The sequence below is a fragment of the Chiloscyllium plagiosum genome, chromosome 3 (assembly GCF_004010195.1).
Source record: "Chiloscyllium plagiosum isolate BGI_BamShark_2017 chromosome 3, ASM401019v2, whole genome shotgun sequence".
NCBI classification, from domain to species: domain Eukaryota; kingdom Metazoa; phylum Chordata; class Chondrichthyes; order Orectolobiformes; family Hemiscylliidae; genus Chiloscyllium; species Chiloscyllium plagiosum.
This window is the reverse complement of record NC_057712.1, coordinates 96,610,161-96,635,213: the sequence shown is the minus strand read 5'-3', so window position 1 is coordinate 96,635,213 and position 25,053 is coordinate 96,610,161. Positions and strand designations below refer to the sequence as shown.

General features: G+C 38.8%; 1 protein-coding gene across 1 annotated transcript in view; it reads right to left on the bottom strand.

Annotated features, from left to right (window-relative positions):
- ube2j1 (ubiquitin-conjugating enzyme E2, J1) overlaps nt 1-25,053 on the bottom strand; it is a 41,244-nt gene that overhangs the window by 6,247 nt on the left and 9,944 nt on the right. Inside the window, exons 2-7 of the mRNA XM_043686745.1 lie at nt 22,513-22,586; nt 18,111-18,242; nt 12,697-12,781; nt 10,097-10,202; nt 8,892-9,021; nt 8,112-8,252 (exon numbers count right to left, since the gene is read on the bottom strand). Coding sequence (XP_043542680.1) covers nt 8,112-8,252; nt 8,892-9,021; nt 10,097-10,202; nt 12,697-12,781; nt 18,111-18,242; nt 22,513-22,586 — 668 coding nt within the window. The remainder of the gene's footprint in view (nt 1-8,111; nt 8,253-8,891; nt 9,022-10,096; nt 10,203-12,696; nt 12,782-18,110; nt 18,243-22,512; nt 22,587-25,053) is intronic.

Here is a 25,053-nt window from a genome sequence, read left to right as displayed (position 1 = left end):
TCCGAACAGCATCCCACTCTCTTTCTCTCTCTCTGTAACCCTGCATTTCCCATGGCTAATCCACCTAGTGCACATCTCTAGACACTATGGACAATTTAGCACCGTCAATCACCTAACCTGCATATCTTTGGTCTCCTCCCACAGTCCAAAGCACCCAGAGGAATTCAGCACAGACATGGAGAATATGCAAACTCTAGACAGACACCAGAGATTGGAATCAAACCTGGGTCCCCGACACACTGAGCCACCCCATTTGAGGTTTCTTTGAAGAGGTGACAAAGATGATTAATGAAGGCAGAGCGGTGAACATGCTTGACATGGACTTCAGCAAGGCAACCAATAAAGGTTTCTCAGAATAGAAAGGTTAGCAAAATTAGATCACATAGGATTAGAGGGAGCTAGCCAATTGGATACAAAATTAGCTTGAACGGAGGAAACAAAATGTGGTGGCAGAGGGCTGTTTTTCAGAGTGGTGTGCTGAAAGAATCGATGCTAGATCCACGGCTTTTTGTCATTTAAATAAATTATTTGGAAGCAAATAAAGGTTGGCAAGCAGATGACACCAAACTGGATGGTGCTGTGGACAATGAGGATGGGTATCTCCAAGCACAACAGGATCTTGATTAAAATGGGCCATATCCCAAGGAGTGGCAGATGGCGTTTAATTTAGATAAATATGAGGTGTTGCATTTTGGTAAGGCAAACTAGGGCAGAATATACAATTAATGGGAGGCCCCAGTAGATTTTTGCCGAATAAAGAGACTTAGGGGTGCAAGTGCACAGTTCTTTGGAAGGAGAGTCGCAGGAAGACGGCAGTGTTTGGCACACCTGCCTTCATTGGTCGGAACACCGTGTAGGAGTTGGAATATCATGTGCAGGACACTGGTGAAGCCATTTTTAAAAGATGGTGTTCAGTTCGGATCTCTCTGCTATAGGAATGTTGCTGTTAAACTTGAAAGGGTTCAGTAAAGATTTACAAAGATGTTGTTGGGACTGGAGGGTTTGAGCTATGGGGGAAGGTTGAATAGGCTGGAGACTGAGGGACAACCTTACAGAGCTTTATAAAATCATGTGGGGCATGGATAGGGTGAACAGTCAAAGTCCTTTGCCGAGGGAAGGGAAGCCTAAATCTAGAGGGCATGGGTTTAAGATGAGAGGGGAAAAGATTTAAAAAGGGACCAGAGGGGCAACTTTTCCATGCAGAGGGTGGAATGTGTATGTAATGAGCTGCCAGAGGTGGTGGGTGGATATAATTATAGACATTTAAAAGGCACCTGGATGGGTATGTGAATAGAAAGGGTTTAGAGGGATATGCACAAAATGCTGGCAAATGGGACTTGATCATTAAGGATATCTAGTCAGTCCAGCCAAGTTGGACTGAAGGGTCTGTATCTGTGATATATAACTCTATGGCTATGAACACATTAAGCATTGAAGTTTAGACTGGGAAGAGAAGGATCAAAAATGGTAACAGAAGAATGAGATTTAAAGGCCATGAAAGAAAGTGTGAACATCAGAGCAATAGCAAGAAGCATCAATAATCAATGCAGCTAATTCAAGAGTCATGGAGAAGGATAGACCGGATCTAAAAGTTGAAGTTCTAAATTGGAAGAAGGCTAAATTTGAGGATATTAGGCAAGAACTTTCAAAAGAAGAAGAGTTGATTGGGGGTGGATGTTTGCGGATAAAGGGACAGCTGGAAAATGGGAAGCCTAAAAAAAAAAGATAATGAGAGTTCAGAGACAATCTGTTCCAGTTAGGGTAAACGGCAAGGCTGGTAGGTGTAGGAAATGCTGGATAATTAGAGAAATTGATATTTTGGTCAAGAAAAAGAAGGAAGCATATGTCAAGTATAGACAGCAGAGATCAAGTAAACCCTTAGAAGAATATAAAGGCAATAGGAACATACTTAAGAGGGAAATCAGGAAGGTTAAAAGGGAACGAGATACTTTTGGCAAATGGAGTTCAGGAGAATCCAAAAGGGATTGTACAAATACATTAAAGGACAAAAAGTAACTAGGGAGAGAATAGGACCCACTCAAAGATCAGCAAGGAACCCATGTGTGGAACCACAGGACATGGGGGAGATATTAAATGAATATTTTGCATCAGTGTTTACTGTAGATGCGGCCATGGAAGGTACAGAACATGGGGAAATAGATGGAAACTCCTATTACAGAGGTGATGGTGCTGCTGAATCTCAAAATGCACAGAAGTGGATAAATCCCCAGGATCTGATCAGGAGTACTCAAGAACTCTGTGGGAAGCTAGGGAAGTGATTGCTGGGCTGAAAATGTGTTGCTGGAAAAGCGCAGCAGGTCAGGCAGCATCCAAGGAACAGGAGAATCGACGTTTCGGGCAGAAGCCCTTCAGGAAGGGCTTCTTCATTCCTGAAGAAGGGCTTATGCCCGAAACGTCGATTCTCCTGTTCCTTGGATGCTGCCTGACCTGCTGCGCTTTTCCAGCAACACATTTTCAGCTCTGATCTCCAACATCTGCAGTCCTCACTTTCGCCTCGAAGTGATTGCTGGGCCTCTTGCTAAAATATTTGGATCAGCAACAGTCACAGGTGAGGTGCCACAAGATTGGAGGTTGGCTAACATGGTGCCACTGTTTAAGGGCGGTAAGGAAAAGCCAGAGAAATGTTGACTGGTGAGCCTGACATCAGTGGTGGGCAGGTTGTTGGAGGCAATCCTGACAGACAGGATGTACATGTATTTAGGAAGGCAAGGACTTATTAGGGATAGTCAACATGACTTTGTGCATGGGAAATCATAATCAAATTTTTTGAAGAAGTAATGAGGAGGATAGATGAGGGCAGAGTAGTGGATGCGTTCTACATAGACTTCAGTAAGGTATTCGACAAGGTTCCTCATGATAGACTGGTTAGCAAGGTTAGATTAGGGGGAGAACTAACCACCTGGATACAGACTGGTTGGAAAGTAGAAGAGAGGGTGGTGATGGAAGGTTGCTTTTCAGATCGGAGGTCGGTGTCCAGTGGTGTGCCACAAGGATCGGTGCTGGGTCCACTGCTTTTGTCATTTATGTAAATGATTTGGGTGTGAACATAGGAGGCAGAGTTAGTAAGTTTGCAGAGACACCAAAATTGGAAGCGTAGTGAACAGTGGAGACGGTTACCTCAGAGTGCATTGAGATCTTGATCAGATCAGCAAATGGGCCAAGGAGTGGCAGGTGGAGTTTAATGTAGATAAATGTGAGGTGCTGCATTTTGGAAAGGCAATTCAGGGCAGGACTTATGCACTTAATGGCAAGGTCCAGGCAAGTGTTGCTGAACAATGAGACCTTGGAATGCAGGTTCATAGCTCCTTGAAAGTGGAGTTGTCGGTAGGTAGGATAGTGAAGGAGGAGTTTGGTTTGGTATACTTTCCTTTACTGGTCGGAGCACTGAGGTTGGAAGGTCATGTTGTGGCTGTGCAGGACATTTGTTAGGCCACTTTTGGAATATTGTGTGCAATTCTGATCTCTGTCCTATAGGAAGGATGTTGAGAAACTTGAAAGGGTTCAGAAAAGATTTAAGGATATTGCCAGGGTTGGGGGATTTGAGCTATAGGGAGAGGCCGAATAGACTGGGACTCTTTTCCCTGGAGCATCAGAGGCTGAGGGGTGACCTTTATATACGGATAGGGTAAATAAACAAGGTTTTTGCCTTGGGTGGTGGTGGGGGGAGTGGGGAAAGAGAAGAGAAAGAGTTCGGAACTAGAGGGCATAGGTTTAGGGTGAGAGGGGAAAGATTCAAAAGGGACCTAAGGGGCAACTTTTTCACACAAAGGGTAAGGAATGAGCTGCCACATGAAGTGGAGGAGGCTGGTACAATTGTAACATTTAAAAAAGCATCTGGATGGGTTCATGAATAGAAAGGGTTTAGAGGGATATGGGCCAAGTGCTGAAAAATGGGACTAGATTAATTTAGGATATTTGTTGTTTGGCATGGATGCGTTTGACCAAAGGGTCCATTTCCGTGCTGTACATCTCTGACTCTAATTGAAAAACCTTAGGCAAATCTAGATCCTTGAACCAAAGAAAAGCATCCTTTTTCATCTGCCACCTAAGTTGTCAGGGCTGGATCAGAGAATGGAATTTTAACAATGGAAAAATTTGCAGAGTGCCCTAGATAGGAGTCAGTAAAGGAATGGATCCATTAACAGAAAGGTAGAACACAGTGAATCATTCAGGTAGGCATTTGGTGAGACATTGAAACAAGCAACTATTATTATGCTGTCTCCTGTACATATAAATCAGCAGAGACAGTACGACGATGATTTGATTTTTGCCACCTCATGCTGAACTACATGGAAAATAACTTATTTACAATGATCAGGAGATATAGAAAAAAACCTTTCTTCACTAATTTAGAGATCCAAATAGACATTGTATTAAGCAGCTTGAATCAGTTTCATTAGGTTAAGTTTACAGAAAGTTTCACTTAATCCAGTCCAAAATATGGATAGATTTGCCATATGGCAAACCAAACATTTGAGATCACTTCTAGGACAAAAATCAGTATGAAAAAAAAACATAGGCACAATTCATATCAAAGACACAACCCAGTAGTGTATGCAAATTTACAAAGAATTTGAAGGTTATAAAAAAGGTCAAGGACACTTGTTTTGGTGCCACTCAAATTCTGAATTTCACTAGTCATATAAGTACTACGGCCACAAATTAGATGTTTGATAGAATGCTCTCCACTTGCCTGGATGGGTACAGCTCCAACAACACATGATAAACACCAACCAGGACAAAACAGCCAACATCATTGTTACGTCACACATCACCTGCAAAATTCACTCCTTTCACCATGGTATACAGTTAGAGCAGCGTCTATCACCTCCAACATCCACTGAAGCAACTCACCAAGGCACGCCTGATAGGACCTTCCAAACCAAAGACCTTTAATAGCTGGAAGGAAATCAGGAGTGGACTCATGCTATCCTGGCTTACAATTTTTTGTACAAAAGCTAAAAATCACCACACCAGGTTATAGTCCAACAGCTTTAGTTGGAAGCACACTAGCTTTCGGAGCGATGCTCCTTCATCAGGTGATGGCGGAGGGCTCGATCGTAAAACAGAATTTATAGCAAAAAGTTGCAGTGTGATGTAACTGAAATTATACATTGAAAAATTGTCTGTTAAGTCTTTCATCTGTTAGAATACAGTGATAATTTGAAATTAGTGTTCCATCTAAATTATTTATGTACCTGTATTAAGGAGTCATAGCTGAGCACTTACCAAGTCTCAAGGTAATCAGGAAGAGGCCCTGCTGCAGGGTAAGTCATGTTTAACCAATTTATTGGAATTCTTTGAAAAAGTAAATGCATTACAGTTAAAGGGGAGCTTGTAAATGTACAGTACTCGAATTTCTAAAAGATATTTGGCAAGGTGCTACATCAAAAGGAGATGGTTATGGTGTTGAGGTACTAGCATATTATATGCATGCCAGCATGGAAGATTGACTGGCTCACAGAAAGAAAGTACACATAAATGGGCCTGTTTCTGATTGGCAGAATATTAGCATTGGCAGAATATTAGCATTGGCAGGATATGACCATTACAGGATCTAAGCAGCAGCCTCTTTTTTTCTCCCCCCCCAAATGTAGATCAATGACTTGAAGAAGGGGAACAAAGGCATGGCAGTTATTTTTGTCATCTGTAAAATAAACAGATTTGTGAAGAGGACATATGGAAGATACAAGCTGATTTAGATAGTGAGTGTGGGAAAAAAATCTACATCAAAGTATAATGTGGGAAAATGTAAATCTGTTCACTTAGGCTGAAAGAATTAAACAGCAGAGTAGTATCTAAATGGAGAATGATTGCAGTTTTCCACAATGTGTAGAGAACTAGGTCTTCTAGTGCAGGAGTTGCAAGTAATTAGCACACAAGTAGAACGATTAATTAAAAAATTGTTTTTAGAGATGAATTTAAAAAGCTATGTTGTGCTTCAGTTGTACAGTGCTTTAGAGACACCATATCTCAACTACGTGTAGTTTTGGTCTCCTTATTTAAGGAAGAAGGTAAATGCATTACAGGCATTTCAGTGCAGGTTTACTTGATTGATAGTGTAGCTTGACTTCGGGGAAAAGATTCAACAGAGTGGGCTTGCCTCCACTGGAGTTCAAAAGAGATGATGTGACTTGAAGCATAAAATATCCTGAATGGTCTGGTCAAGGTGTTGTGGAAAGAATAGTCCCTTCTTCAGGGCAAGTCTAAAGTTAGAAGGCACGCTCATTTTTAGGACAGAGAAGAGGAGATTCTTCCGAGGGTTGTGAGACTTTGTACCTTTGCCTCAAGAAGCAGAGGAGGATGGTCATTGAGTATTTTTAAAGTGGAGGTAAATCGATTCACTTGCCTAAGGTTGGAGGGTAAATGAGAATGTGGAATTCAAAACACAAGCAGATCAGCTTTGACTGTATTAAACAGCAGAGCAGGCTCAAGTGCTGAATGCCTTCTTCTGCTCTTAATTCATACTTATACTCTTATCAGTCATCATGTCAGTCATCATGTCATACAGCATGGAAACCAGTCCATGCCGAACGTGTTCCCATACTAAACGAGCCCCATCTGCCCGCACTTGGCCCATATCCATCCGAACCTTTACTACTCATGTAGTTATCCAAATGCCTTTTAAATGTTGTAACTATCTGCATGCAGGACTTTCTCTGGCAGTTCATTCCACACAATCCATTTGTTATGTAAAAACGTTAGCCTTCATGACCTTTTTAGATCTTTCTCCTCTCACCTTAAAAATATGCCCCCTAAGTTTTTAACTCCCCCACCCTAGAAAAAAAGACCCTAGTCATTCAACTTATCTATACCCTATTATCACTATAATCCATATACACAGACAAAAAGGACACCAGTTCGACTGGGATGATACATCCATCCCAGGACAGGCTAAACAAAGATACACTCGGGAATTCCTAGGAGGTCTGGCATTCAAACCGGAACTCCATTAACAAACATATCATTTTGGACCCATTTACCAACCCCTCAGAAAAAGAACCAAAGTGATATGACCAACCACAACAGACCAAGACACACCATTAGCAAGCGGGACAGAACGTCAGTGCCTCATCGGAGGCTCACTGATTTTCTTTCCTAGCATGGTGATGAAGCATCTGAAAACAAATATAGCAGCTCCCCAAGCAAACTTACAACCTGATACCCTGAATTTTATAAACCTGTGTAAAAGGTCATCACTCAACCTCCTAAGCTCCAGTGAACAAAGTCCCACCCTCTCCAGTCTATTTTTATACCTCAAACCCTCCATTCCTGGCAACATCCGGGTAAATATTTTCAGAATCCTCTCCAGTTTAATAACATCCTTCCTATAAACAGGGTTACCTGCAGAAGAAGCCACACCAACGTCCTGTACAACGTTATCATGTCCCAACTCCTATACTCAAAGGTCTGAGTAATGAAGGCAAGCATGTTAAACACCATCATAACCACCCTACTGGTGATGCAACTTTCAATGTCCACCCTCAACCTCAAGGGATGTAAAATTAACCTAAATAAGTGACAACTAAAGAAAACAATGAGATAGTAACTGGGATTTTGAATGTTAACAATGTTAATCAGAGAAGGAGGCATTGCAATGCGTTACTACATCAACATTTCCTGTTATATCCACATGCTTGAAAAAAAATTATCAAGTTAACAAAAATAGTTTTCTTTTCATAACCAGAAACGTGACACGAATTAGATTAGATTCCCTACAGTGTGGAAATAGGCCCCTCAGCCCAACCAGTCCACACCGATCCTCCGAAGAGTAATCCACCCTGCACCTAACACTATGGCCAATTTAACATGGCCAACTCACCTGACCTGCACATCTTTGGACTGTGGGAGGAAACTGGAGCACCTGGAGAAAACCCATGCAGACACAGGGAGAATGTGCAAACTCCACACAGACAGACAGTCGCCAGAGGCTAGAATCGAACCTGGGACCCTGGTGCTGTGAGGCAGCAGTGCTAACCACTGAGCCACCGTGCCACCCCAATTATTGGGTCTCCACGTAAATAGATCTGTTCCACAAAAAATTTGGCTAAAGGCAAGGATACAAAGAGAAAATGAATTTGTTTACATACTTCTCTCATAGCTTCAATTTCTGGATTATTTTCAGTGAATGTAACGTCATCAGAAACAGGAGCTTCTTGCTTTGCAATTTTTATAGGTATTGGTGCTGGAGAAGGTTCAGCAGTTGTGCTGGCAGCAGAACCAGTCTCTGCCTATTAAAGAAATAAATGAAGTTAACACTTGAAAGAATTACATTGCTAATAATTCAGTCTATTTGTTTCTGATTCAGGAGTTATGGCTATAAATACATCACAGGATTTCAACAATCATGAAATGTGCTATCTTTTAGATATGACATTAAACCAAGGCCTTGTTTGCTCAAACTTAAATCAGGGCAACCTGCAATATTTTTCTTTTAATTAACCATAAAAATAAAACTAAATGGCGATCTATATTAGCTGCAGTTCAGATCCTGTGGAATGCAATTTGCTATCATGCTGTCAACATAATAGCAACTATACTCCAAGAGCAATTACTTTGATGTAAAATAACTGGGGTACATTAGATACTAAATCAATTCAAATAAATTCTTTGCTTCATCCCAAGAGGAATTATTGTACAATACTTTAACAAAAAGCAAGACTTAGAATGTCACTGAATGTTCCGAGAATATGTAAGCCCTGCATTTGTTGAGAGAGACATGGGCCAAACAAAGGTAAATGGGACTAGTTTAGTTTGGGAAACTTGGTTGGCATGCATGAGTTGGACTGAGGGTCTATTTCTTTGCTGTATGACGAAATTGGCTCAACTAATAATCCATACCAATTTTTAAGCACAATTTATAAAGGCACCTTAAAACTGATTTGTTTTGCTAATTCTTTTGCTTCCACATCAGCCATACTTGGAATGCTACTTTCTGTGCATGGAAGGAGAGCTGTCCTCATGTGGGAACCGCAATTTTCACAGTTATAATCTTGTGACCTAAATTGTAAAAAAAAAAATAGATTGGAGATACACAGTTACTGTTGCGCCCATAAGTCTTTATGTTCCATTGTTCAACAAGCAGCAGTCAATTGCTTTCAGTTGACCACTGTAAAGATGCACAATTGCGGTTTGGCAAAGAAACGAGTTCATGCATTTTAAAAAAGAAAAAAACCCTCAATAACTCTGGTACACAGCTCTCAAGTTACCTTGCTCAGTACAACTGCTTTTCTTTTAAATTCACTCATGGATGTGGGTACTGCTGGCTCTGCCAGCGTTTGTTGCTGACTCCTGGTTGCCCATGGTGGTAAGAGCTACCTTGTTCAACTGCTGCTGTTTATGCTGTAGGTATACCCACAATGTTGTTAAGGACGGAACTCCAGAATTTTGACTCAACAATACTGAAGGAATAGTGATACATTTCCAAGTCAGTGTGGTGAGTGGCTTGAAGGGAAAATCAGAAGTGGCTGCATTCCAATTTATCTGCTCTCCTTGTCCTTGAACGTGGAAGTGGTCATGGATTTGGAATGTGCAGACTAAGGTTCTTTGGAGAATCTCTGCAGTCCATCTCGTTGATGGTAATGTACAGCTGGTGCTAAATGTCAGCGGTGAAAAGTGTGGATGTTTGCCGAGAGGTGATAATTAAGCGAGCTGCTTTATCTTGGTTGGTGTCAAACTTTCCAAGTGCTGTTGGATCTGCATACATCCAGGCAAGCAGAAGCATTTCATCACGCTCCTGTGTTGTGCCTTGGATATACTGGACAGACTTTGGGGAGTCAAGTGGCTACTTATGTACTTCAGCATTCCAAGCTATTATCTCTATTTAACCAAGAGAATTTGAGATAAGTTGACATCTAATTTCCAATCTATTAGATTATCAGAATTGAATTCCATGCATCTTGCATATTATGCATATTAAACATTATTCTAAATTTACACATTTTGGTATATATTTTCTTTTTCTATTGTGTTTGGGAGAGTAAAAGGGCTGAGGTAATGGAAGGGAACACTTCCTCTCAAATAAGGAATTATCCTTTTGTTTAAATAATACAAATATCTAAAACAAAGATCTTACTTTTTGGCTAGCGCTTTTCTTTCATCAGGAGTGTAATCCAGAGAACCAATAGCTCCTTCACCCTTCGTTGGCATGAACCCAATAATGGCCAACAATGCTGTCCGAACTAGAAACAAATACAATATGATGATTCAGAATTACTTTCAGCAGTGATACTTTTGTTCCTCACTTTCCATTCAGATGTCTATCTGCACTATTTGGCAAGACAATTAAATTAGATAGAATGAAAAGCTCAGAAATTTTAAGAAAGCATGCAATCTCTGTTTGGTTTCTCCTCGCTTCTTGCACAAAAGGATGGAGAAGCAATAGGAGACGTATGTTGCCAGTAATGTATGGCCAAAATGGAAAGTTTTCAAAATAAGGAGACATAAGCCTGCCTATACCAATCCATAGCTAAATGCACTATAACTAAACCATGCTACTAAGTCAGTCACCACAATGTATGTCTACTGATCAATGGGTCAACAGTCTCAGATGTGGGTCAGCTATATCCTCTGAATTATAAAGGTTCAAGTGATTGAGCACAAAAGAAATATCAGGCCAACACTCCAGTGCATTTGTTTGTACGGATGGTAATCCTCTCACTTTTCCTGAACAATTCCATAAAAACTTGATGGCTTTGTTGGAATTTAATCTCCAGCAACATGATTTGAAGATCGTTCATGGCGCAGAAAGAGAGAGTCAATTATTGTAGCAAATGGTTTATGAAAAGCTAACAAAATAAAATGAATCCCAACATTGGCACTGCTCAAGCAAATTTTGTATGAATAAAATAGATATAGGGAGAGGAAATAGTGACAGAAAACTGGAACTGCCTCCTAAAAGATTTTTCCCCATGAGAAAGTGAGATGATGATTCACAATACTTTATTATTTACATCCTGTGCTCTGAAATGGAAACAGCCACAGAGTTTCAAGTTAAATTGGCACTTCTATTACATCTATGTTAATAAGGATGTTTTAGTTTCATTCAGAGTTCTCAAAGTAATGTCAGGTTGTCTTGTTTGTTTATGTGCATTCAGACAAAGCTTTTAAGAAACTTCTAATTAATAATTCAGAGCCTAAGAGAAAAAATCGGGCTGGAGCCTCACAATAAAGGTATCCTATGACTTAAAGAGGCAACGTCAGAAGCAGATTTCCTGTTTGATAGAGAACTATCCAGTAGTTCAGTGTGAAGGTTGTCTGTGCATGCTGTGCAGGTTTCATCATAGAAAAACCATCTGTGCCAGCAGCAAAGCAAGGAATCAGTTTCCAGCAGTGTCGGGGCAGGAGGAGGCAATCTTGAGAAGTTCCGGAAACAAAAGGTTGTGGAAGTGAAGTTTAAAGAACCCCTGTTAAGAGTGTACTGTGTACAGTTCTGGTCACCTGCTTTAAGATGATTATTAAGTTGGAGAGGGTTCCGAAAACATTTCCCAGGTTGCTGCTGGGATTGAAAGGTTTGAGTTAAGAGGAGGTTGGGACTTTGTTCAATGGAGTAAAGGACTTGAAGGGTGACCTTATAGAAGTTTATAAAATTAGGAGGGGCATAGATCAGGTGAATAGCAAAGGTCTTTTCCACCAAAGGCTGGAAAGGGTGGGGTGTGGAGAATTCAAAACCGGGGAGCATATTTTTTAAGGTGAGAGGAGAAATATCTAAAAGTGGCCTGAGGGTTAACTTTTTCCACAGATGGTGATTGATATAGATTCATACAGCAAGGCTAGACCCCTCTATCCAAATCGTCCATTCCAGCCAGACATCCCCAATATGACCTAGCCCCACTTGCCAGCACTTGGCTTATAACCCTCTAAATCCTCTGTTCGTATAGTCAGCCAGATGCCTTTTAAATGTTGTAATCTTACCCAGCATGTGGAATAAACTGCCAGAGGAAGTGGTAGATGCAGGTAGAGTTACATTTAAAAGAAATTTGGACAGGTACATGAACAGAAAAAGTTTTAGAGAGATAGGAGCCAAATGCAGGCAAGTAGGACTAGTTTAGTTTGGGAAACTTGATTCATATGGACAAGATGGACTGAAGGATCGGTTTCTTTGCTGTATGACTTTGATTCTAAGTGACCCTGTCTTAGCAGTTTAAGGATTTAATGAAGTGGCATCAACTTTAAAAAAAAAACACGGTGACTAAAAAGGTTTGCTGAAACGAAACCAAGTACAACCAAACCAACTGAACAAAAGAACTTAAAACTGAACAAGGTTACTCTTAACTGAGGTTTAATTAGCTCTAGGTTTCTTGTTGAGGGTAAAAGAGTTAAATCCAACTTTGTGATACTTTTTAATAATTATTTCACATAATTCTTACAAGTGCCAAAGTTTATATTGTTTTCCCTTTGGTGTGTAAAAAAAACATTAATGTTCGATCCTTAAAAATACATTGGCAGCCAATTCTATGCTCAGTGACTGACTACTATGGTAACCAAATTTGCAAAATTAGCTTACGGTTATGAAGCCAGATCTCTCTCTGGGATGTGACTGGTCATATTACAGAGATGAATTTTTTTTCTCTGAAAATTGATTTAAGACAACCAGTAGTTGGATTTTTTTTAATGCTACAGTTGCTACCTAATGATGACGATTTAGATTAACACTGGAATCTGGAAGATACTTACTGCTCCAGGATGGCTGCCAAGTTTCAGGATGATGTCCTGAGATGCTCAAACATATCTTCTTTCCTACTTCGAACCTTCCATTAGGCTGAAACAAAATTATCTGTTCAAATAGCAGTACTGGAAAGCAAATAACCTTCAGTAAACAAATTGCTTGGAATGAAATTACTGCCCATTTTGAACTAAATCATAATATGATTTAGACTAAATATTATATTAAACCAATAAGCTTCAGATTACTATTTGACAAGTGTTTCAAATTAACTGAAAAGTCCAGACATAGCAAGAAAGCCAAACTAAGTTGTTACTGTGAATGTTATGGGAACGTTTCCCAAAAGCTCCCTAAATGTTTTATCTGTCAACTGGAATGACTGATACACCTTCTCCTGCATCTTAAAAATTATACTGTACAAAAAAGATGCCAAAGCAAGATTGAAAAGGGATAAACCACAAAGAACCAAATGCATTTGTATGCTAAACTTCTTGTTCCATTAACAAGCCAATAATTTTGAATATCTTGTAAACCTAACTTTTAAATGAGTACCATGTATACCTGAGTAATAGTAGAATTTTTTGACAACTTTAAAGTTAAATTTATGGGGTCAACTATTACATGGATATTACTTTGGAGGGGCTGAAATTCATACCCGTCAAAATTCATACCATATCATTAGCAGAAACCCAATTGATATCTAAATGAATTTTTAAAAAAAATTACAGTAACTCTGAAAACCTGAAGCAGAACACAACAGCCAGTAGATTGAAGACTGTGAAGGGAGCAGAACAACTGGCAGACTGGAAAGCTGGAGTGGAATATGATGACTGGCCCACTGACTCAAACGTTGATCTGTTATTTGTGAAGATCTGGGGTCAACTTTTACATGAGATATGTAAAAATTCCAGGATATTTGGATACAAAAAAAGGTAGACTTTTACATGAGATCAACTATTACTCGTGTATATACAGTAGTTGGAAAATTTCAAAATTGATCTTAATGCTTGCGATAATGTAATGCTACAGAACAAATATGAAATTCTTTCTCATCAGTAACAAAAAAAGGGTAAGTGACAATTCAACAGTTCCTGGGAACAACAGGAAGTGATCTTTGGAGGAGGAAAATATTCACCTGCCTATCAACGAATCCCTTATATTATTAAAAAAAAACCTCCCTATTAAGACTTTCGCAAAAACGTTAATAGATAATAGTTTTTTTGTTAAAGTGCCACTTAACAGTTGCCAACTTGGCTGAGTTAATATCCTCTCATCATCCAGTTATGGGATCAAGTACCACTTTGGAGCTTTGTACATAAAGTGAAAGTGAGGTGGAAGATTAGCTACAATTTTATTGAATCCCTGAGCAGGCTAAGGGGTAGAGGAAGGGGGTCATTGCATGTACTCTTATTTCTGATACTTTTATAATCTAGATCAAATCTTCACTACAATACTCCCATTGTTTGAGTGGTCATCTTTTGGATGAAACACGAAATGGGAGGGCCAGCCTGCCTGTCCAAGGGACATACAAAAATATTGTGGCACTGTCTGAAGTACTAAGAGTTTGGCAAATGCAAAGAGTTCTAAAAAGGAACTGAATGTATCAATGGATTGGCAAACATATAAATTATTTTTCATTCACAAGGAAAAATATACAGGAACACAGATCAAATCTCTCCTGCATTTTGCATTAATTGAGCAAACAGCTGAGTACAACTAGGACAGATTGAGCTTATACTCCTCAGGATCCCGGAAACAGAGGCTTTACTACTTCATCTTATCCAATGGAAAAAAGACAAAACAAGGTGGATTACATAAAGATACTAGGAACATTTTCTTTCCACTAGCCACACATAGATGGAGTTCTAAAATGGCCTTCCAATGTGCACATACTGATATGGAAATGTCTTGATGCTTTGCTATTATATTAAGCATTTCCTCAAAGAACCAGTGGCATTAGACTTGACACTCTGCTCAAATTGCTGGACAAAATGTACAGCATTAAGAGGAAAACCTTGTGCACATCTCAAAATAATGAATGCCCAGCAAAGTCAATGGTGCTAATTTTGCATTTCTGCATCATCACCACCACATTAATCTAAATTCTTAGATACTGACATCAGAAGCACATAGACAATAACATCTACAGTAAGGTCAATGCCATCAAGTTGTAAATAAAGATTTATCACAGAAAATTTATAGACTCCAGCAGTGTTACTTTGGCAGATTAAATAACTAAACCCAAGAGTCAGACCAAAATTAAAAAGATACTAAAACATTATGTTATACTTAGCCAGCTACCATATTATAAATAAAATTCTATCATTCACAGGAATGAAGACGACAAGCAGACACTTGTGGGTGTGGTGTACAGGGCCTTTAACAGTAAGTATATGGTAGGATTCATTGCCAATAAAGTTACGCCTTGCCAGATATGTACACCAATAATCCCAAGGAATAAAACCTATACATAAACTTGTAGAAATAAGATGGGCAAAGGCTGCCTAGGTAAGGGGTTCAAGGAATGTTTTGGGGATAGCTTCATAGAATGTTCTGGAACCAACCAGACAGGAGATTATGCAAGACCTGGTATCGTGCATAGAGATAGAATTAATGATCTTGGATTGTGGTGATCATAAAATAATTGATTTTCACATAACAGTTTTAGTGGAGAGGAGCACAGATCAAAGACAAGCATTTTACAAAACTTAAAATAAGGCCAATTGTGAAGGGCTTGAAAGTAGATCAAGCTGGCAAATTAGGTTAACTTGGTTCAGAGAGGGGTCAAAAAGGATGCAGTATCAGACATTTAAAGGAAAATTTCAGAATACACAGAACACAAATAATAAGTGAGAAAGGAAAAATCCAAAAAGAAAGATGCACATTTAAAGATAAACACAAAATTACTCAGCTGGGATATCAAGTCAGAAAACTGGGTATAAAAAGCCAAAGACTAACTAAAAGATCAAGGAAGGAAAAGTTAAATTAGAGAGAATGCAAGAAAGCAAGATCTGTTGTAGAAACTTTAAAAAAAAAAGTTAAAATGTCTTGTCAAAGTTGTACCTGGGGAAGTAATAAAGAAAAGCAGGGATATGCCAGATGTACTGAACAGGTATTTTGCATTGTCTTCATCATATTCTGAAAAAAAGCTGTAAGTGAAGAAATGAGAAGGGAGGAAGGAACTCAAAAAAAAACAAACATTAAGGAACTGACACTGAACAAATTGTTTGAGCTAAAGGGTTACTTATTGTTGGGTTCAAATGGACTTAAGCCAAGGACTCAAAAGTAGCAAAGTGAAATAGCTGGTGCGTTGGTTTTGATTTTCAAAATTCTTAGGATTTGGGGATGGCTCCATTCAAGTCGAAACAGGAATAGGAAACATTCAGGCCAGTTGGCTTAACATCTGTCACAGGAAGATGTTAGAAGCTTTTCTTAAAGACATGGTGTCAGGTCATCTAGGTAGGCTAGGGGCAATCAGGCAGAGTCAACATGGTTTTGAGGAAAGGAAATCATCTTTTAAACAATGAACTGACTCTGAAAATGTAACATGTAATGTGAATAAAGGAGAACCATAAAAGTACCGTAATTCAATTTGAAGACGACACTTGAGAAGGTTCCACAAAAAAGGTTATTGTAGAAAATAATAGCTCATGGTATAGACGATAACCTATTGCACAGTCAGAAGATCCACTAGTAATAGAAACAGAGGGTTGGTCTAATTAGATCATTTTCTGATCGGCAAAATGTAACAACTGGTGCACCACAAGGATCTGTGCTGAAGCTAAACCTTATTCATTTAATATAAATGACTTGGATGAAGGGACTAAATATATCATTGTTAAATTTGATGACAATAAAAATAGGTTCGAAAATAAACTGAGAACAAATTAATACAGATACGTTAACTGACTGGATAAGAAATCTGACAAATGAAGTATAGCAATTTTTTTTTTATTAACCAGTATGTATGGTACATGGAGTGTGCTAGTTGATCAAATATTCCAGATAATCAAGACATTCATATAATCCATATAAAAACATAACCCAAGTCTAGAAACATAATGCAGGGAAATATACATATCACTGTTATACCTTACTTGCAACATACATTATAAATAATGCAATTTTGACAAGTAAAACTCCCCAGCAGACAGCCTTCTCTCTCTCACTTTCAAATGACTACACGGGAAACTGCAGTAGATAGTGGTATTTGAGGAGAAACAATCAACTGGTGGTATTTCATGTGGCCACTCAATTGAGCAAGTATATTTACACTGAGTTAATGAAACGAATAAACTATAATGATTGGACCAAATAATACAATAAATATTATGGTATTTGAAGCATATAATTTTTTGCAGGTTTATCAAAAGTACCTATTCATAAGGTGCTGGTTAAAACAAAGTTTACTGTATAATATAGAAAATGTAAAGTGGTCTATTTTGGCAGAAGAATAAAAAGGCAGGAAGGCAAACAGAATGCTGTAGTTTATAATAAGCAGAACTGAATACAAAAATTTGGAAGTTGTGTTATACACAACATTGCTAAAACCAGACCTGGTGTACTATGTACAAGGAGACCAATACTAATGACACAGTACTCTAGATATGGTCTATTTAAAAAGGAACTAAATACATTGAAAGCAGATCAAAGAAGGTTTGCTCGACTACTAACCCACAATAGTAGGCTGTTGAAGAAAGATCTGAGAGGATTGGCTTGCATCTGTTGGAACCAAGATGAGCATGAGATGGCTTGATTGGAACATGCAAGATCCTGATTAGTCTTGATAGTGTGTATATGTGAAGAATGGTTCCACTTGTGCAAAGACTTAGAACTAGGGGTCATTGTTTAATAAAGAGTCACGCATTTAAGACAAGGGTGAGAAGCAATGCTTTTTTGCAGTATCCTGAGTGTCTTTGGTACTCTCTTCCTCAAAGCGATGGAAGCACTGTCTTTGACTATGTTAAAAGGCAGAGATAGGTCAATTCTTAATAATTGAGGGGTGAAAGGTATCAGAAGTAGACGGAGATATGCAGAAATGGGATGAGCAAGGATCTCATCGAATGGCAGAACATGCAGGAATGGCCAAGATGCCTACTTTTGCTCTTAAGTTGAATACATCTCCTTACTAAAGGAGAAAATGCTAACTAAAAACCAAGAGATTTGCACATACTGTGCCAGGGTAGAAATCTGTAGCAATCCATTCGTGGTAATGACAGGATAGCAAACTTAAATCATAAAAAAAGGGATGTTCAAATAAAGGGTACAAAAATCATGAAACAGAACGCAACAATTGGAATCCTGGTTGTTTCCCATCTGAGCAACTCAAAGTAAGGAGGTCTGCTTTGATTGAAGGACTTCACGTTTCATAGTGATATGGCTGCATTACCACGAAATTTTGTTAAGACATTTCAGACACACTTACTGTCAACAGAATAATGCTGGGTGGTTTCATGGGGTATTCTGGAGGAAGCACAATTCGGCCATGGTAAACCCCACCATCAAAGTCAGAGTCTGGAGGACCCCGGACGGTAAAATGCCACTCAAAGAGATTATCCTTAAAGCAAAAGGAGAAAAAGCTAACAAAGGTTAATCTGACCACTGTTTAATTTAAAGTTAAATCTTAAAAACAAAAGTAACCCATAAAAAAGTATAAATGCATGCTATTTATCTGCAATATGCAAACATATTTGAAGGAGACAGTAATCTCTAACTTTTAATGAAGCATATTGGGTTATGATTAGATTAGATTCCCTAAAGTATGGAAACAGGCCCTGCGACCCAACAAGTCCATACCAACTCTCTGAAGAGCAACCCACCCAAACCCATTCCCCTACCATATATTTACTCCTGACTAATGCACCTAACACTATGGGCAATTTAGCATGGCCAATTCACCTGACCTGCACATCTTTGGACTGTGGTGCACCTGGAGGAAAGCCATACAGACCTGGGGAGTATGTCTGTGTGGATTTTGCACAGTTGCCTGAGGTGGGAATCAAACCCAGGTCCCTGGCACTGTGAAGCAGCAGTGCTAACCACCGAGCCAGCATGCTGCCCATAACAGGATTTTTCACCATCTATAATTGCTGGTCATTCACTTTGCTGACAACTGTCCAGACATTAAGTTGAAAAAACCTGTTTTGCGTAGATATCCAGTAATTTAACATCTTGACTAGCACAGTACTCTCCAGATACAATGGTGCTGAATAAGGCAAGCAACAGAAGCTCCTCAGTCAGAATGAAGTATTCACATTGAGACAGAATACAAATCCAGAATCATAAAAGATAGGAGTGAGAGAGCAAGCTAAAAATAATTCTAATCCGGATGAAGTTGCTTGGAGAAATTAGGCCACCTGAATTTCTCTAGCTTTCTTCCTTTGATCCCTTTAAGCTTATGACCTATATCTAGCTCCTTCCTGAAAATATTCAATGTTTTGGCCTCCAATTGCTTTCTGTGGCTCACCACACTGGATGAAGAAATTGGCCTTCATTCAAGTCCAAAACAGATTATCCCATATCATTACTGTTACCCCTGGTTCTGGACTTCAGTCATTGTGAACAATCTTCCTGCATTTACTCTCTCTCTCTCTCTCTCTCTCGCTAGTCCTGTTATAATTTTACATGTTTCTATGAGATCACCCCTTATTCTAAGCTCCAGAGAATATGCTTGTAACTGATATAGTCTCTCTTCATAAGTCAGTCCTGCCATCCAAGGAATCAGTTTGGTAAATCTTTGTTGCACTCCTATTGCCACAACACCTTTCCTCAGATAAAGAGACTAAAACCGCACACGTACTTCAAATGAGGGCTCATCAAGACCTTATGCAATTGCAGCAAGACATTCCTTCTCTTTTACTCCAATCATTTCACTACGCAGACCAATATATCATTTGTTTGCTGTACCTGTATTATTTCGTTATTTCCAAAAGTTATACACCAGAAGACCAAATGATGAATTATTGTATAATAAACCAAAACTGATTACAATTCATGGTACACCAGGCCTGTGTTGCAGTTTTATAATGCAAGACCAGGCAAGATGCATTTTTGGCAGCAGCTTCACTGTCGTGGAAAGATGACTCCAGCCAGCATCAATAAGTAGAATGAAAACAAATTCAAAATGTTCTTACTAAGATGAACTGATTGTACTTCAGAGAAGCACTGGCAGAAGTATGGAACAGGAGAATGGGAGGCCAGTCACATCCTGCCGACTACATGTTTACCATCCCTCAGTCTTCTGCAAGAAAGCCAATTTTCTACCCATGTCAACAGGTTGCTTCAAATTCAATGCATTTAAGTTTTCCATTAACAGTCTTGAGATGAGTAACAGAATGCCTTCTGGAAGTCCATACATGCAGCATCCATTGAAACTTACCAACACAAGAAATGGAAAGAGTAGTTTACACGTCTTTTGAGCCTACTCTTTGTCACTCAGTAGGATCGTGGTTGACCTTGGATTTCAATTCTATTTTGCTACCAGCTCCCACTATCCCATCATTCCACGAGAAACCAAGCTTGACCAATTCAGGCTTAAATGTATTCAATGATAGAGCATTCAAAAGGGAAAGAAAATTTCAAAAGATTCACAATTCTTTGAATGAGGTAAATTTCTCTTCGTCTCAATCCTAAATGATCAGCATACAATCCTACAACCCAGCATTTTAGATTTCCAAACTGCAGAAACAACCTGTTAGCATCTACCCTATCAAGCCCCTTCAGAATCATGCAAGGCTCAACAAGAATACTATTCATTATTTTAATAGGCCTAATTTGATTAGTTCACAGCATTGGACAACCCTTCAACCCAGGTATCAATTCGCCAATGTAAATATATTTTTTTGTACGTAGGGACCAAAGTTGTACACACTTTTCCACATATGGTTTCAACACCCTGTACAACTGTAACAAGAATTCTTTACACCTGTACTCCAACCCCCTTACAAGGCAGGCCAACTGGTCATACAAACATTCAAACTCATCTTCTAAATCACTTTTGCCAATTTAGTTGTCCAAATCTGTGTGAATATTAAGATTCCCACAATTATTACAATGAGGTTTGTAGCAAAGCCTATAACTTCTTGCTTATTACTCGGACTAAAGCTATCACTGCCATTAGAAGGCCTGTAAGCTACTTCTTCTACTGCTTTTAAAAACACATTTCTGCTGTTTCTAATTTCCATTTGAACTGATATTGCTTCATGATCATTTGAGCCAGATGCTGTCTCACTAATGTCTTCGTGACATCCTTTGCTATCTGGCATCTTTCCTATTTGGCCACTCTTTCCAAAGTGTATCCAGGAATATTTACTTTCCATTCTTGACCACCTGTCAAGCTTTTAGTTATCCAAATCATTTTCCTCTATTGATGCCACCAGATCATGACATTATTAGACATTTCATGCATAAAGAACCTTGACTTTTAGTTATTTTAAACTCCTATACTTTGAAATGACCCAATTTGCTTTCCTGTTGCATTTACTTTTTTAAAGTCCCACATCACTATAATATCCAGATACTTCAACCTCTGCAGAGACTTTAATTTTCATTCAACTGAACCCTGCCACCCATCACTTCCTTATCTACTATGTAAACAATCTTGACTAGTAAGTCTATAATTTCATGCTTTCTCTCTTTCACACAATGAAGTTACATTTGCAATTTTCCAACCAAAGGGACTATTCTAGAATCATATATATATTTGCACTAAGTTATAATCTACCTAACAAATAGGACTTGATCAAATTAAAAATCGATATTTTACACCACTAATCCAATTTTTAAAAATTATCTACAAAACAACTAAAAAGGTGTTTATTCAGCACTGAATGCTACGGTTCTTCCAAAACAAAATGCAAAGTCTCACAATGTTAATCGTCTCTATTGTTCTATAGCTCACTGGAAATGTAAAATACGCTCTGTGGCATAGCTAGCCAAACTAACCTCATGTCCAACGCTTTCAGCATTCCTTATGAATGGCAGAAATGGCGCAAGAGACTGAATGATCTATTCCCATTTTGTATCTCATCAAGGAGAACACATTTACTCCAAAGCATCCCATATTCTTGTGATACTATGTCTAAATAGCAAGGGTTGAATCAGCTATGGAATTAAAGATCATCCACCTCTCCCATTTTTTTCAGACACCTTTGAAATCTAAAACATTTCTTTCTTTCATGAAAATATTCAACGACTCTGCCTTCACAACCTTACATGGTAGAGAATTCCACAAGTGTACTATGCTTTGAGTGAAGAAATCTTATCTCAACCCCATTCTAAAATGATCTACCCTGTACCCAGAGACTGAAACCCCTGGTTCTAAACCCACTAACCAGGGAAAACATTATCTCTGTATTTAGACTGTTCAGCCCTACTAGACTTCTGTGTATTTCAATCAGATTCCCTTTCAGCTTTCCAAACTCTAATCAATACAGGACTAATCAAACACATCTTCCCCTCAACTGACACTCCTGGAAACCCCAACACTCTCCCTATGATAATTATATACTTTCAGATCAAGATATTCATACTTTTGAACTCAAATCCTCTTACAATGAAGGCCAATATAGCCTTCGCCTTCCTAATTGGTGTGCTGCACTCAGCCAACTGCTTTCCGCGACTGGTCTACGAGGACATCCAGATCCCTGTGAACATCCACACTTCCCAACTGATCAATTAAGTAATACCCTTACTTTCTGTTTTTCACACCAAAGCATATATCTTCCCTCAATCACTAGTATACCATGTGATGGCTGCTCATGTCTCCATTCCATTAGCAAAAACATACATTCCAAATAGCTTTCATTTTGTAATTAATCTGGTCTTACCTCCAAAGGCTGTGCATGGTATTGTTCTGTTGGGTCTTTCAGCTCTTGTGCTTCTTTCATTAAACGTTTAACAGCTGTTAAAACAAAATATAACTTGCTTAACCTTCAGCATCAGATCAGCAATTAAAAGGCCAAAATGAAAGAAACGGTATGATAAATACAATTCAAGATGACATGTTACTTGCCATAGAGCTGGAGATGTGAGAATTGACCTGGGGACTTACCATCAATCTGAATAAGTGAGAGGTTTTGCACTTGGGTAGGACAAACAAGGCAAGGGAAAATGCGATGAACGGTAGGACTCTGGGAAATAGAGGATCAGAGAGACCTCTGTTAATGCGTTCACCTGTCCCAGAAGGTAGCAGGACATCTCGATAAAAGAATTAAAGGTGGCGTATAAGACCCTTGCCTTTATTAGCTGAGTTTAAAAGCAGGTGGTTATGCTGGAACTGTATAAAATCTTGGTTGGGCTAGAGTGCTATGCGCAATTCTGGAATCCATAGTATAGGATTGTCAAGGAAATTTACCAGAACATTATCTGGGCTGGAGCATTAAGTATGAAGTGAGATTGGATATACTGGGGTTGTTTCCTTGGAGCAAAGGGACATGACTGAGACGTATAAAATTATGAGGGGCATAGAGAAGGTAGATGGGAAGGACTTTTTGCCCCCTCAGAGAAATCTATGGCCAGGGCCACAGATTTCAGATGAGGGGCAGGAGGTTCAGAGGATACGTGAGGAGAATTATTTTCACCTGGAGCGCAGCTAAAATTTGGAACTCGCTGTCTGTAAGGATGTTAGAAGCAGAAACTTTCATAATATTTTCATATTTAGACATGTCAAGTGCTGGAAAATGGGTTTGGAATTGGAATAGCAAAGTAGGTGCTTTTGACTGGTGCTGACTCGATGGGTTGAAGGGCATCTTTTAGTCACATAGACCTCTTATGACTGTTGGAAGTTGAAAGCTAAGCTAGTATCTTTAACGCACTTATAGTCATAGAGATGTGTCTAACATTATTCCAGAAAATGCTGCAGTGAATGACAAACCAATATCACCTAATGCATTTACAATGCAGAATGTAAAAGATCGAGAGGGCTATGTATTTGCAAGCTAAGTAACAATTTTTATTTGATAAAAAGGAGCCAAAAAGATTGGCACTTATATGGGGTCAACTTAAAGTTTGATATTAGCAAAAGATACACGTTTCCGAGACAGCACTAGATTTTAAACTGCAAGCTAAACTGAATGAAGCTCGTGTTGCATTTTTCATATATTACATTGCTTCCCCGCCACATCCCCCAAACCATTGCATGTAAGCAGATAATGCTGTAATGCATACACAATGAATATTTTATTCCCTTTACTTAGTTTTATTATTTAACTTTGGGTAGTATTGCATGATTCATGGTAAATAGTTAAGGAGGCAAGATGACAGATGGGAAACTAGCTGAGATGAATCAGGTGGGTAGATCAAATGGGAGGTGGGTGGAGAAAAGAGGGGAGGGTTAACCTGTCTGTTAAACAATTACAGATTTATTCCCTTCAACCTTTCCTGTTTAATTACTTGAATGCATCAGCACATATGCATGGTACTGACGTGCATAGTCATTCATGCTAGCATAATAGCTATTTGCCCATTAGAACTGCTGGGCCATTTGCACAAGTATTCATACACAAAATCCAAGTTTAAAAATCACAGATTAGCCTTAGCTTTTAATTCAAGAGATCAAATAAGATCAATCATGATTGGATTTAAGCAAAAGCTAAAATAAACTTTAAAAATGCAGAATTCAAAAAATGTGGAAATGCACAAAGAGATAGCATTTCAAGAGTAAGGGTTCGACTTAAGAGAAACAGATTCATAGCAGCAATTTCTACACTTCACTGCTTCTGTACTTCCTGCAAATTCCAGTGGAGTAATAGCAAACACAAAGTAATCACCACCACTGCAAAATTTGTGTACAGCTACTCCACAATTTAAAAACGCCCAACTAATGAATGCAGCCCATACAGGAGTGTATTAATATTAATTTGAAAAATGATATGCAAATGTTTCCTTTTAATTATGAACAGTTATTTCCTATGTGCTGTGCGCTGACTTGCATACAAATGACTTGCAAATGCTCACAAGAACAGAGCTGCTTGCAACCCAGGGAACTGCCGGTAGTTTTTTTAATAAAAGTTTCAGTGTGACATAATCTTAACAGTTCTTTTAATAAATTCAATTTCAGTCTGCTGCAGGATTTGACTTATATTGCACATTTTAAAAGGACTGTACAAAATTAACCATGTACAGGTACTTCTTGCAAATTAACTTCAAATTGTTTTACTGAGTCTTCTGAACAATTCTTCCAAAAATTATTTTTGGTAAAGATCTGAGATATGCAAACAGGAAATACAGTAGCGTATTAACAATTTGCACAGTATGGGCTGATAATGGCCCAGAGTAGCACACCCATCAATTGCTTTTCCCAGTCAACAGGTGAAGGCTGTAATTGCATGTTTTCTATGACTTATGAACGAGTACACCTAGATTGGAGC